This window comes from Somniosus microcephalus, chromosome 15, assembly GCF_052327205.1.
Source record: "Somniosus microcephalus isolate GS21.2 chromosome 15, FLI_Smic_1.0, whole genome shotgun sequence".
In the NCBI taxonomy this organism is placed as follows: domain Eukaryota; kingdom Metazoa; phylum Chordata; class Chondrichthyes; order Squaliformes; family Somniosidae; genus Somniosus; species Somniosus microcephalus.
The window spans coordinates 44,886,603-44,900,589 of NC_141001.1; the positions used below are offsets into that span (position 1 = coordinate 44,886,603).

The 13,987-nt window shown below is 45.5% G+C and overlaps 1 protein-coding gene across 1 annotated transcript in view; it reads right to left on the reverse strand.

Annotated features, from left to right (window-relative positions):
• Positions 1-781: 781 nt before the first annotated feature.
• The window catches only part of LOC147106682 (sperm-specific sodium:proton exchanger-like), a 504,645-nt gene continuing 491,439 nt past the window's right edge, over positions 782-13,987 (reverse strand). The window contains exons 30-34 of the mRNA XM_086008503.1: positions 12,613-12,783; positions 12,020-12,193; positions 5,600-5,693; positions 4,837-4,960; positions 782-2,664 (exon numbers count right to left, since the gene is read on the reverse strand). Of these exons, the coding sequence (XP_085864629.1) occupies positions 2,500-2,664; positions 4,837-4,960; positions 5,600-5,693; positions 12,020-12,193; positions 12,613-12,783 (728 nt within the window). The 3' untranslated portion in view covers positions 782-2,499. The remainder of the gene's footprint in view (positions 2,665-4,836; positions 4,961-5,599; positions 5,694-12,019; positions 12,194-12,612; positions 12,784-13,987) is intronic.

Consider the following 13,987-nt stretch of genomic DNA (forward strand, 5'->3'; position numbering starts at 1 on the left):
CTCTCTGATCATCCACACTATTCAACATCTTTACATTAGTATATTCTCATTTCTTGTTTTATCTCCCAAAATATAATTCCTCATATTTCTCCACATTAAATTGCATCTAACTTATCTGCTCATGCATCTAGTTGCTTGGCGTCCCCCTGAAATCTTTTATAGTCCTACTTGCTATTTGCCAAATCCTCTTTTAGATTGCCAGCTAATATCAACATTCTGCTCCACGTGCCCAAGTCCGTATCAGCAATAAATACCACAAACAAAAGTGGACCCAGTACTGACCTTGGGGTTCCACTAATTCCAACTTTTCTCCAATTCAAACTACAGCCAATTACCCTAATCTGTTTCCTATCCGTCAACATCACCACATCCCCCCCTCCACCCCAACCCACTGTCCCTGTGCTGAGCAGTCAAAATAGTTTGCTTCCCTATAGTTACCCTCGTGCAGAACAACATCCGAGAGAGAATTATACAGGCGGAGGGGAGAGCGAGGGTACTGAGCTGGAGATGAGAGTGTTTGGGGACTGAAAGCTCAGACATGTTTTTTTTCCTCCCCCAGAGAGTTTTGGAGGAATGGTGAGAAGTAAAGTAAAATGGTTTTGAAAGAGAGTTTTAAGATGCTGGAGCACAATAACTGAGTGACTGGCTCCCATTGGTGGAGCAGGGGAATAGGAGTCGAAGAGTAATCAGAATTCAATGAGCATTCTGGAACATATTGCTGAAGACGACAGCTCAGGAGAGCATGGAGGAATAATGAAATCAAGCACCTTGAAGGCAGAGCGTCATTGTGCCACGATGATTTATACTTTACTTTCAAATGCTATAAATTACATTATTTTTTATATGAGATACAGCCAAAAATATGAAACCGAATACTTATTAGAATTGACACTAATAAAATAAGCAGTCATTTTCTACTTTTTTAGGTGCTAAGATCAGTCCTGTCCTTGAGCTAGCTGTGAAAAGGCTTTCAGTTCGAGAGCTCGGGGCATTCCATCCATGACAACTTAGCACAATAGGCAGCAGTGGACTATCTATCTCCAGGATGAAAGCCGGACAGCCTGCTTTACAAAATTATCCAATCATATTTTGGGACAGTTTAATAAATTGCACTGACAGCAGGGCCAGAATTTGGTGGGCCTGGATCGGAGACAAAACATATACATGAGTGGCAACATCTATTGTTGCTTTATATAAATAAAATCTTTCTACAACAAATTGAAATAAAATATCCCAAGGCACTTCACAAAGGAGAATCAGACACCTAGCAGAAGTTGGCAGACGAATTAGGGGAGGTAATTGTAACTGTAGTTGAAGTAGTAGGTTTTGAGCAGTCTATTGAATGTGGAGAAGAGATGTAACAAGGTGGAGGGGGGTTAATGGCTGGAGGCTCTGTCCTGGATCATGGAACGAGGGGGAGGGGCACATACAGTAGAACCAAAGCAGGAAGAACGGAGAACGAGAGCTGGAACATGGTGCTGGAAGAGGCAATAGCGGTAAAGTGCAGCAAAATCACCTCCTCCCCAACAGCACAGCACAGTACACTTCCTGGCATTGTCATTATGTAGAAATAGCTGGCAGAAGGTAGCTGCCTCTCCTTTTGGTGTTTGGGGCGAAGAGTATCTGCAAGTGCTGGGAATACCTATTTTGGTCCCCAGCATTGAGGTGGGGTGGGGGAAGAGAATGCATAGCTCTGGAAGACTTAAAGAGGCAGGAAATTACTAATATCTGCTGCTGAGACTGCAGACTACGGAGACAGCACGGCCATCTTTACTGCAACAACGTTTCTGCAGCAACTTGTACAAAAGTCTTACTTCCTGACTGTTTTTAGCCAGTTTTCCATCCCCTTCCTGTAAGTTCTGCTCAGGAGCAGGCCAGTGGATCCCAGGCCTCCTACTGTGTTACTGGTTGCAATGCCATCAGCTCTATGCATTACTCACTTGCTGTTGAGCTGGCAGGTATACACAGGGCAAACATGGCTAGCAGTGATATAGCAGCACAGTACACAGCATATCTACAGGGCACATGGTTGTGGGGTGAAAAGAAAGGCCTGCATTTACACATCACCTTCATTATGAAAGCAGCAAATGACCTTGAAAGTTGGTAACTGCTACGTCGGCACATGCGGCAGCCATTTTGGACTTCTGAAGATCCCACAAAGAGCAAGGAGTTGAATTTAGCAGTTAACCCGTGCTCTTTGATAGTGTTTAAGAGAGGAATGTTGACCAGGACACTGGGACAAATTTCTCCTCTAATAGATCTACAGGATCTTTAACATGCACCTGAATGGAAAGTGCTACCAACTGAGCCAAGCTAACACCCTTCTGTTGAGGTAAGTAGAGGACACATAGCGTTGGTTATATAGAGAGCACATGACTGCAGGTATATCAAGGGCATACAGCTGCTTTCTGGCCATGACCAGGGCAGTGCTGAACACTGGAAGTTGATGCAGTTTCCTCAGCTTTGCCACCAATCATTTACATTGTTCTGAACAGCAGCTTAAATCGTTAGCTGCTGAAGAAAGTTTTGGAGGGTTGCTGCACTGCTCTGCAGCTTTGCTTCCTCGTCCTTCGATAGCTTCAGTGCGGTTACATTCACCACTCCAGCTGTGGTCAGCGTACATGGCAGGCTGAGAAACACCTCGCTGCTGATTCCGTACCAGCCCTGTGGGGAAGAGTACAATTTGGGTTAGTGCTCAGTGATGAACAAAGCCAGTCCCCAAGCAGGGCCAAGCTAAGCAATGACACCAAGTCTCCTTTCTACCTTTTGCTCCTGCGCTCATATACGCTGTCGTTCAGGACTCCCAGACCTTACAGCCAAGTCGGCCTGAAACTGCTCATCAGTCTGGAGGAGTTACTTGTTTCAGACAACTCTAATTGCAGAACCAGAATATATTCAGTTTCCTGTTGTGCCATTGACCTGTCTATACTGCAGGATAAACTCACTAACATTCAACATTGATCACGAGAACAGGGAAGAATGAGAGAAGGCCATTCAGCCAACGGATGCCTTCGTACTCTAACTCACCCAGCCTAGCATCTGACTGCACTTTGAATGTCCTTAAATGTCTTTGACTCTACCACCTTATGTGGTGTATCATTCCAAACATTTATCTCGGAGTAAGGAAGTTCTTCCGAATAACTGAACATAGGAACAGGAGTTGGCCATTTAGCCCCTCGAGCCTGTTCCACCATTCAATTAGATTAATGCTGATATGCATCTTAACTCCAGCCTTAGTTCCATAACCATTAATACCCTTGTTTAACAATCTATCAATCTCAGTTTTGAAATTTTCAATGGACTTAACCTCGGCAGCTTTTTGGGAGAGAGTGTTCCAGATTTCCACTGCCCTCTGTGTGAAGAAGTGCTTCCTGACATCACCCTTGAATGGCCTGGCTCTAATTTTAAGGATGTGCCCCCTTGTTCTGGATTCACCCACCAGAGGAAATAGTTTCTCTATCTACCCTATCAACTCCTTTAATCATCTTACCTCAATTAGATCAGCCCTTAAACTTTTATACTCAACGGAATACAAGCCAAGTCATGCAACCTGTCATAATTTAACCCTTTTAGCCCCAGTATCATTCTGATGAATGAGGTGCGGTGCCCAGAACTGAACAGTTTTAAGTTTATTTTTCTCTAATTTCAGTTTATGTCCTCTAGCTCCACAGATCTGACTTGCCTTTTAATACTTTACATACCTCGGTGCGATCCTCCTTAATCAACATCTTTCTAGACTATAGAGCTTGGGATACTCTAATCTTTCCTTAGAGCCCATTCCTTTTACACTTGGGATCATTTATGTTGTCCTTTCCAATGTATCTATGTCCCTTTTTAAGTGTGGTGATCAAAGTTGATCAGTGTTTCCCGTGGTCTGATGAGCAATATGAAGCCTCAGTCTAGCTTCCTTAGACTTGTACTCCAGTATGTATTCCCATATTCTTTGTTTTAACTACTTCTCCACATTGTTTACTTATTGAAAGCGGTGAACCATTATTACTTCAGGTCCCTTTCCACCTGTTTATACCTGTGCTGGGTATTTTTTCACCATGATGTAATAGTTTACATTTCTAAACATTACAATCAAGCAAGATTGCTGCTGTTGGCCCCTTGACTGCTGCTGTAAGGTGCACACGTGGATGTTGGGTGAGGTTAAGATTGGGCTTCACTGTGATGCCCTCCATAGATGAATAGCCTACCAACACTCATAGTTTAGGCTCATAGGTGAAGACTAGGCACTTGAGTGAGATACCAGGGAGCTGCTGGACACAGTGGAACCATACCCATACATGATCCTTCAGGACTATTTTAATTGGACCAAAAAGGGTGGCACTGAGAATCCAAGAATCAGCTGATAAGAGGTCCCTCAATCCGAGGAGGGCACCACTAAAAGAACACTCATACAAATGGTCTAATCGAACTAAAAGAGCAAAATAAAACTCAATCACTATCTCATTCTCATTGATCAAATATGCAGTCCATGTCTTGCAGGGTCCTCCGGTCGCAAGAGGCCTCAAGCATTACTGACAGACACCGCATAGTCCCTCTCCAGGGCCACCCGGTTGTGCACATAGACCTTGGCAGGCAGTCAGAGCGATCCTGCCCCCAGATCACCTTCATGACTGAGGAGATGCTGCGTTTTTCCAGACACCTCGTCATTCTGCTGTGGCCCTGGAAACTGATTGATTCATAGAATCATAGAATGGTTACAGCACAGAAGGAGGCCATTTGGCCCATCGAGCCCATGCCAGCTCTCTGCAAGAGCACTTCAGCTAGTCCCACTCCCCCGTCCTTTCCCTGTAGCTCTGCAATTTTTTTTCCTTGTGTTCCACTCACCTTCACCAGTGTGGAGACGGAATGTGAATGTCCCAGATTTCTTAGGACAGTCTCAGTTAAATCGGCCACCGACAGCCCAACCGACCACGACCTCTGGCCTTTCTCCTTTAACCCTTTAAAAGCCCTGGAACATAAAACAACAATGGTTCTGAATCTGCAACCAGGAATATTATTTTTGACAGACTTTTTCCAAACTGTTAAAAGGATACTTTCCAGACATCATTAAACCCCTGCAGGAAGTTTCCGTTGGTGAAGTTGAGACATACAAACCAGAAGGTCCAAGGTTTAATGTCTAGTTTGTGCTGAGCTAGCTGATTTCAACCAGGGCTGCAGTCCAGACACTACAGTCTGCTTCGGTTTCCTTTACAACAGTGACTACACTTAAAAAGTACTTAATTAACTGTAAAGCGCTTTGGGACGTGATGAAAGACACGATATAAATGCAAGTCTTTCTTCCTTTCTATGGGCTAGGGAGAGTAAAAATTATCAGGGTTCCCACTCCTGATCATCATCCAGTGACCAGCACTGGAAGTGCTTGTTAGTGGAAATCCGGTAAGGGCAGGATCAGGCTCGGCTGTGAAGCCTCCAATGTAACTCTCAATGTCTAGTCTCACAAATGGAGAATGACCACTTAGCCTGTGGAACTGTTCTCCTTTGGAGAGGGCGGAATAAAATTGGAGAGAAGGAATCCCAGGAGAAGCCAAAATATTTTCCTGTAATTGCTGGAATACCACGGAGCTGCCGAGTTGCACAGTCTTCCTACCTGTGTGCCAGCTGCTTGTGTTTGTCGTGGTCTGTGATTATGTCTGGGTTGTTATTTCGCCCACCGTCCATCTCTGAGCCCCTCCAGACAGCCACTGAAAACCCAAAAAAAATTAACAGTGCCGAAGATGCCGTAGGGAAATGAGTAAAAAACATTAGAATAATCATCATGGGGGATTTCAACTACTCCAAAATTAATTGACCAGAAGAGGTAGGTAAAGGGGATAAGGGAATGGAGTTCCTACAATGTGTACAGGACTCATTTCTAACCCAATATGCAAGAAGCCCAACAAGGGAGGATTCGATATTGGATCTAGTAATGGGGAATGAACCAGAGCAGATAAGAGAAGTAATAGTAGGGGAACATCTAAGCAATAGCAACCACAATATAATACACCTTAAGATAATAATTGAAAAGGACAGAAGTATGATGAAGACCAGGGTAATAGATTGCACTGGAGAGGTACCACCAATGCTGCCTCCGCAAGATCCTGCAAATCCATTGGCAGGACAGGCGCACCAATGTTGGTGTTCTCGCTCAGGCCAACATCCCCAGCATCGAAGCTTTGACCACGCTCAATCAGCTCCGATGGACGGGTCACATCATGCGCATGCCCGATACGAGGCTCCCAAAACAAGCACTCTACTCGGAGCTCCGACACGGCAAGGGAGCCCCAGGTGGGCAGAGGAAACGCTTCAAGGACACCCTCAAAGCCTCCTTGAAAAAGTGCAACATCCCCGCCGACACCTGGAAATCCCTGGCCCAAGACCACACAAAGTGGAGGAGAAGCATCCGGGAAGGCGCCGAACACCTCGAGTCTCTTTGCCGGGAGCAAGCGCAAGCAGCGCACGTCAACCCAAGCAACCCACCCACCGTCTGCCCCACCTGTGACAGAGACTGTAGGTCCCGCATTGGACTCATCAGTCACTTGAGAACTCATTTTTAATATGGAAGCAAGTCATCCTCGGTTCCGAGGGACTGCCTAAAAGAGAGATTGGAGAAAAGCTGATAGAGGGGCGGAAAATAGAACTTGGGAAAATAAAAGCGACAACAATATTGGCAAACAATAATGTAGAACAGCAATGGAAAACATTTAAAACGGTGTTCAACAGAATTCAGGAAAAATATGTACCACTAAAAAACAAGAACAAGCTAAACACTAATGAGACACCATGGATGAATAAGGGCGTCAGGGAAAAATTGAGGGTAAGGAAAGAGGCATATACTAAGTACATGAACAGCAGGGGGAGAGTATGGCGAGGGAGAATACGAAGAGATTAGGAGAGAAGTCAAAAAAAATTAGGAAGGCAAAGAGAACTGAAATTAAACTACCAAGGAACATAAAACAAAATAGTAAAATATTCTATGGGCACAAATTAAAAAAAAAGGAAAGTCGGGATGGGAATAGGACCACTAAAGGATGGTCAGGATAAAATCACAGGCAGCGATAGCGAAATGGCAGAAACATTAAGTAATTACTTTGTTTCAGTATTTACCAGGGAGACAGATCAGGTGGACATGACATCGGGAGATGAAATTAGAAATGATATAACCGCATTTAAAATAGAGGATAAATATTAAATAAACTAATCAAACTCAAAAAGGATAAAAAGACCTGGTCCAGACAGATTATATCCACGCATATTAAAAGAATCTAGGGAAGAGATAGCAGAAGCACTATTACACAAATGTAATAATTTGTTAGAAAAAGGTGTAGTGGCAGAGGACTGGCGGATAGCTAACCTAATGCCCATATTTAAGGAGGGAGATAGAACATGTCCAGGGAACTATAAGAACATACAAATATAAAAAATAGGAGCAGGAGTGGGTCATACGGCCCCTTCGAGCCTGCTCCACCATTCAATAAGATCATGGCTGATCTTTGACCTCAACTCCACTTTCCTGCCCTATCCTCCTATCCCTTAATTCCTCTAGAATCCAAAAATCTATCCATCTCAACCTTCAATATACTCAACGATTCAGCATCCACAGCCCTTTGGGGCAGAGAATTCCAAAGATTCACAACCCTCTGAGTGAAGAAATTCCTCCTCATCTCAGTCTTAAAAGGCCAACCCATTATCCTGAGACTTTGACCCCAAGTTTTAGACTCTCCAGCCAGGGGAAACAATCTCTCAGCATCTATTCTATCAATATAGACCAGTCAGCTTAACATCAGTGGTAGGAAAAATAATAGAATCCCAACTAAAGGAAAAAACAGAACATCTAGAAACCAAAAATATAATAATGAATAGTCAGCATGGATTTCAAAGGGGAAAGTCCTGCTTGACCAACCTCATTGAATTCTTTGAAGAGGTAAGAGAGAGAGTAGACAAGGGTAATGCAGTAGATGTAATTTATCTAGATTTTCAAAAGGTATTCGATAAGATACCACATCATAGACTAATGAATAAGATCAGAGAATGCGGAGTCCGGGGACAAGTAACAGAATGGATAGCTAGCTGGCTTCAAGACAGAAAGCAGAGAGTAGGAGTTAAGGGTAGCTAATCAGATTCAGATTAGATTTATTTGCCATATGTAACAAGTACAATGGAATGCTTGTTCCCCGTAGGGACGCGTCAGCTATACATACAGCGCCGCATTCAGAGTCAATACAATGGCTTCCCGTGGCAGTGGGAGCACGATGTCCCTCAGCCGCTCCGTCCTCCTCTTCACCGCGGCCTCCTCCTCACTGTTGCCGGCTCCACGTGTGGTGGCCTGCTTCTCCCGCTCTGGCCACCATGCCCGGCTCCCCTCCTCCCATCCGGACTGCGAGTTACCCGAAATGGAGCTGCCGGCCGACGTGCTGCAGCGTGTCGTGAGTCTGCTGCTCGTTGCGCTGCGCTCCTCTGCCCAACTCGCCGAACACATCGTCGGGATGTGAATGCTCCAATGCAGCCTCCTCTTTCGCCGGCTCCACGCTCCACGGCCCGGGGCCTACTTCTCTCTCTTCACGGGTCGGCCTCTGGCCGCCATGCTCGGCTCCCCTCCTCCCAGTCGGAATTCCTTCCCACCGAGGAGCTGCCGGCCGATGTGCTCCAGCGGGTCGGCTTGGCTGCTGCTGCCGCTCACCGCGCTGCGCTGCCTCTGCCCGACTCGCCGAGCACCTCGCTCCGGTTGCGGGAGCGAGCGGCGAGAACTGGCCGCCCGAAACAGGGAGAGCGATCTCAGCACCAGACCGTCACGGCCGCCATCTTGAGTGGCAGATGGTGGAAAGGGGTCCCATAAGGATCAGTGCTGGGACCAATATTGTTCACAATTTATATAAACGATTTCGACTTTGGAATCAAAAACACAATTTCTAAATTTGTGGACGACACCAAATTGGAGGTGGATAGTCAATACTGAGGAGGACTGCAACAAATTACAAGACATTAATAAACTTGCAGAATGGGCACATAATTGGCAAATGAATTTCAACAGATAAATGTGAGGTATTACATTCTGATAAGAAAAATAAGGAGGTCACATATTAGGAAAATAAGAATGTAAATGGGGTCGAAGAGCAAAGGGATCTCGTAGTACAAATACACATATTACTAAAGGTAGCGACGCAGGTTAATAAGGCCATTAAAAAAGGAAACCAAGCACTAGGGTTTATTTCTAGAGGGATAGAATTGAAAAGTAGGGAAGTTATGCTGAACTTGTATTAAATCTTGGTTGGACCACACTTGGAGTACTGTGTACAGTCTGGTCGCCATATTATAAAAAGGATGTAGAGGTACTGGAGAGGGTTCAAAAAAGGTTTACAAGGATGATACCAGAAATGAGAGGTTATACCCATCAAGAAAGGATGAACAGGCTGAGTCTCTTTTCTCTTGTAAAGAGAAGGCTGAGGGGTGACCTAACTGAGGTCTAAAATTATGAAAGGTTTTTTTTATAGAGTAGACACAGAGAGTGTTTCCACATGTGGGGAAGAGCAAAAGAGGTCATCAATATAAGATAGTCACCAAGAAATCAAATAGGGAATTCAGAAGAAATTTCTTTACCCAGAGAGTGGTGATAGTGTGGAACTCACTAACCTAGGGTGCGAATGATGCATTTAAGGGGAAGCTAGATAAGTACATGAGGGAGAAGGGAAGAGAGGGTAATTAGAGGAGGAAAAATGGGAGGAGGCTCAAATGGAGCATAAACACCAGCATGGACTGGTTGGGCCAAATGGCCTGTTTCTGTACTGTATATCCTATGTAACATTAGTGGTCACTACAGGGCCCTATTGTCAAATATTCTATTATCTTGCCTCAATGTCAAATCAAATATTCCAACACATAAAAAAGCTCACTATTCTTTGAATGAATAGATATGGCACATACCCAAGTACGCAGAAAAATCAGAGCAATTCCTATCCCTTTAAATTTCACACATGGATGGTCCAACACTTGACTAGTAGAGGAGGAGGAGTCAGCATCTGGAACTAAACTCTAAAGGGGACTTCTGAGCAAAAGTTCACCGGAAGACACAGCTGGCCGAAGCTTTGTGGAAAAACTGCTTGTGATTGACAAGACTGATGTTTGAACATCTGCCATTCTGAAACTGCGGAAGGAGCGCACGTCAACCCAAGCACCCCACCCACCCGCCCCTTCAACCACCTGTCCCACCTGTGACAGAGACTGTAGGTCCCGCATTGGACTCATCCGTTACCTGAGAACTCATTTTTAGTGTGGAAGCAAGTCATCCTCAGTTCCGAAGGACTGTCTAAGAAGAAGATTCTGCTCAGGACAGTTATATACCCAGCTGGGAGAGCAGACTTCATACCATCTGGGTTGGATTTGAATCCAGATTCCAAAGGAGAACGGACAATGTCTAAACCGAGGGAACAGTTCAATTCCCATATTCCCAACAGGTGCTAGTACAAAAGGCAAAACCTTGGAACAGTAACATTTCCCACTAATTAAAATCATAAGACTACGTGTAGCCATATCTGCTGTGTTTGTCCATTAATTACTGGGCAGTCATTCTGGACAAGGCAATTAGCAGCTTGAGCATCTCCCTTCTCCATCAGCAACATTATACACTATTGGGCGTTACGTTCACCTCAATTCAATTCAATTCAATTTTATTTGTCATATATGCAGCAGACGTGTGTACTGCACAATGAAATGTTGATTTTTACGAGTCCTCCCAACATTGGAATAAATATGGCATAGCAATAATAAAAATACTAATAGAAATACAGTAATAATAAATAAAACAACAGTAATAAAATAATAATAAATGATTCGTTCATGAGTCTTATGGCCTGGGGGTAGAAGCTGTTTTGAAACCTGCTGGTACGAGACCGTATGCTTCGGTATCTCTTACCGGACGAGAGCAGGGCGAAGAGGTTGTGGCTGGGGTGGCTCGCGTCTTTGATGATTCTCAGGGCCTTCCCCCGGCACCTCTCGGGGTAGATATCCTGCACAGCAGGTAGTTTCATTCCTATAGTATGTTGTGCAGCTTTCACCACCATCTGTAGAGCCTTGCAGTCTGTGGCAGTGCAGTTGCCATACCATGTAGTGATGCAGTCAGATAGGATAATCTCGATGGTGCACTGGTAAAAGTTGGTGAGAATCTGGGGGCCCATTCCAAATTTCTTCAGTCTCCGGAGGAAGAACAGGCATTGGCATGCCTTCTTGGTTACGACGTCGATGTGATGGGACCACGTTAAGTCCTCCGTAATGAGTACACCCAGGAATTTGAAGCTGCTGACCCTCTCCACCTCAGCCCCTTCGATGTAGATTGGGGTGTGTCCCTCCCCCTGCCGCTTCCTGTAGTCCTCGATCATCTCCTTTGTTTTGCTGATGTTGAGGGAGAGGTTGTTGTACTTGCACCATTCTGCTAGGGCTCTTACCTCCTCCCTGTAGCCTGTCTCATCGCCATCTGTGATCAGGCCAACAACGGTAGTGTCATCAGCAAACTTGATGATGGAGTTGGACGTGGCCACACAATCATGAGTAAACAGGGAGTACAGAAGGGGGCTGAGCACACAACCCTGGGGCGCTCCCGTGTTCAGGATCAGTGTGGAGGAGGTTTTACTGCCTATTTTCACAACCTGGGGTCTGCCCGTCAGGAAGTCCAGGATCCAGTTGCATAGGGAGGTGTTAAGGAGGTGCACCATTTAAAGCACCAGCCATATGACTGTTTGGATCCTACAATTGAAGGAAACAGTCTGCCATTTTCACCTGATCCGGGGATCAGAACATACCCGTTCTTTTGTTATATGCAGGTAAAGGCAATTCATTGCGGAGACAGCATTGATAGAGTGCAGAGAAGGCAAAGCCACAGGAGGGATTGGGCGCAGAGAGAGCAAAGTGGCGACGATGACAGGGCACAGAGAGGGCAAAGTGACAGTGACAGGGCACAGGGAGGGTAAAGTAGCATTTTACGCTTGCTATATGGGATCAAGAAGTACAGTAAGGATGCTGTGACTTGCAGCACACATACCTTCATTGTCCCCATGCTCTCCAATGATCCAGGCCTCCTTTCCAGCTGATGGTGTTTTTAAGGATTTCCCTAGGACGAACTGGAAGCGCTGTGTGTCCAGGTTACAGCCAGTCCCAACCACGCGGTGCGAAGGAAACCCGCTCAGCTTCCAGCCCACGTACGTCATCACATCAACTAACAAACCAGACAACAAACATCAAACACCGAGGCAATGAGATATTGCAACTTACCCCATGTAACCTGTCCCCTGTAGGATCCTCTGTAACCAGTAAACTGATATGTAAAATGCTCCTTTCTATGAAGCATCTGGGATTTACACTCCCAATCCTGCAAGGTCTCCCACACAACCACCACTCTCTGGAATTAATAAACAGCCTTTAAACCCCCACCCTTTATCCTAGACCTTCCATAAGACCCGGCATAACTGCTAATGTCTTTCTATGATACTTGTGACCAGTATCCCTACTCCATAAGGACTCCAATGTAACTGGCACCCCCTGTAACCAGTACCTGCCATAAAGGGCTTTTCTGCCTAATAAATCCTCGTCCCACCTCCAAGTAAATACTCTGAGTTACACGGATGGGCTGTGTACCTGGCTGGGAGGCAATGATGAGCACACAGTTGGGACTGTGTCGCACTGCATTAGGAATGATTGTCCTGAGCAGATCCACGTTGCTTTGTAAGGCTTTCAGGTAGGACTCCTCGCCGCCCCAGGTGTTGGCGGTGACAATCACCACGCTGGAACCCGCCGAATCTGATAAATCTGGGGAGAAGAGAAGAGAAAGGCTGGCAGTTCATAAATCATAAAATGATACAGCACAGGAGGCGGCCATTTGGCCCATCGTGCCTGTGCCAGCTCTTTGGTAGAGCTATCCAATCATAGAATAGAATCATACAGTCCCAGAGGTGAGTGACTCATAGTTCAGAGGACAGTCTTGACAATCGCCCTTTCCACAGGTTTGAAAAGACAAGGACCCAGAAATAATGGGAAGCCATTCCCCTGCTCCATAACCCAATGGCCAGGTGTATCTTTGGTGTAAATCATGCTACTAGAACTGAAGGAACAGACCCTGAACATCATCACCATTGCCACTGAGGCCCTAACAATGAGAAACAAAGATCATCGGATTAATGCTGCAAGTTACTTCCACCCAGACCCCATCTATGTTCTCTTTGCACAATTATGACGACATTTTATGATGCGCACCAGCCTTCAAAAATAGAGAAAATTCCCTAGGATCATCACTGTTGCCATTGACGACTTGTTTCGTGGCAGAAGACTGGGTTCGGTCATAGAAACATAGAAGATAGGAGCAGGAGTAGGCCATTCGGCCCCTCGAGCCTGCTCCGCCATTCAATGAGATCATGGCTGATCATCCAAATTCAGTACCCTGTCCCTGCCTTCTCCCCAATATCCCTTGATCCCTTTAACCTTAAGAAATATATCCAACTCTTTCTTGAATATATTTAATGAACTGGTCTCCACTGCCCTCTGTGGCAGAGAATTCCACAGGTTCACCACTCTCTGGGAGAAGAAATTCCTCCTCATTTCAGTCCTAAATGGCTTACCCCTTATCCTTAGACTATGACCCCTGGTTCTGGACCCCCCGACCATCAGAAACATCCTTCCTGCATCTAGTCTGTCCAGGCCTGACAGAATTTTATAGGTTTCGATGAGATCCCCTCTCAATCTTCTAAACTCCAGTGAGTATAAGCCCAATCGACACAATCTCTCCTCATACGTCATTCCTGCCATCCCAGGTATCAGCCTGGTGAATCTTCGCTGCACTCCCTCCATGGCAAGAACGTCCTTCCTCAGGTAAGGCGACCAAAACTGCACACAATACTCAAGGTGCGGTCTCACCAAGGCCCTGTACAACTGTAGCAAGACATCCTTGTTCTTGTACTCGAACCCTCTTGCTACGAAGGCCAACATACCATTTGCCTTCTTAACCGCCTGCTGCACC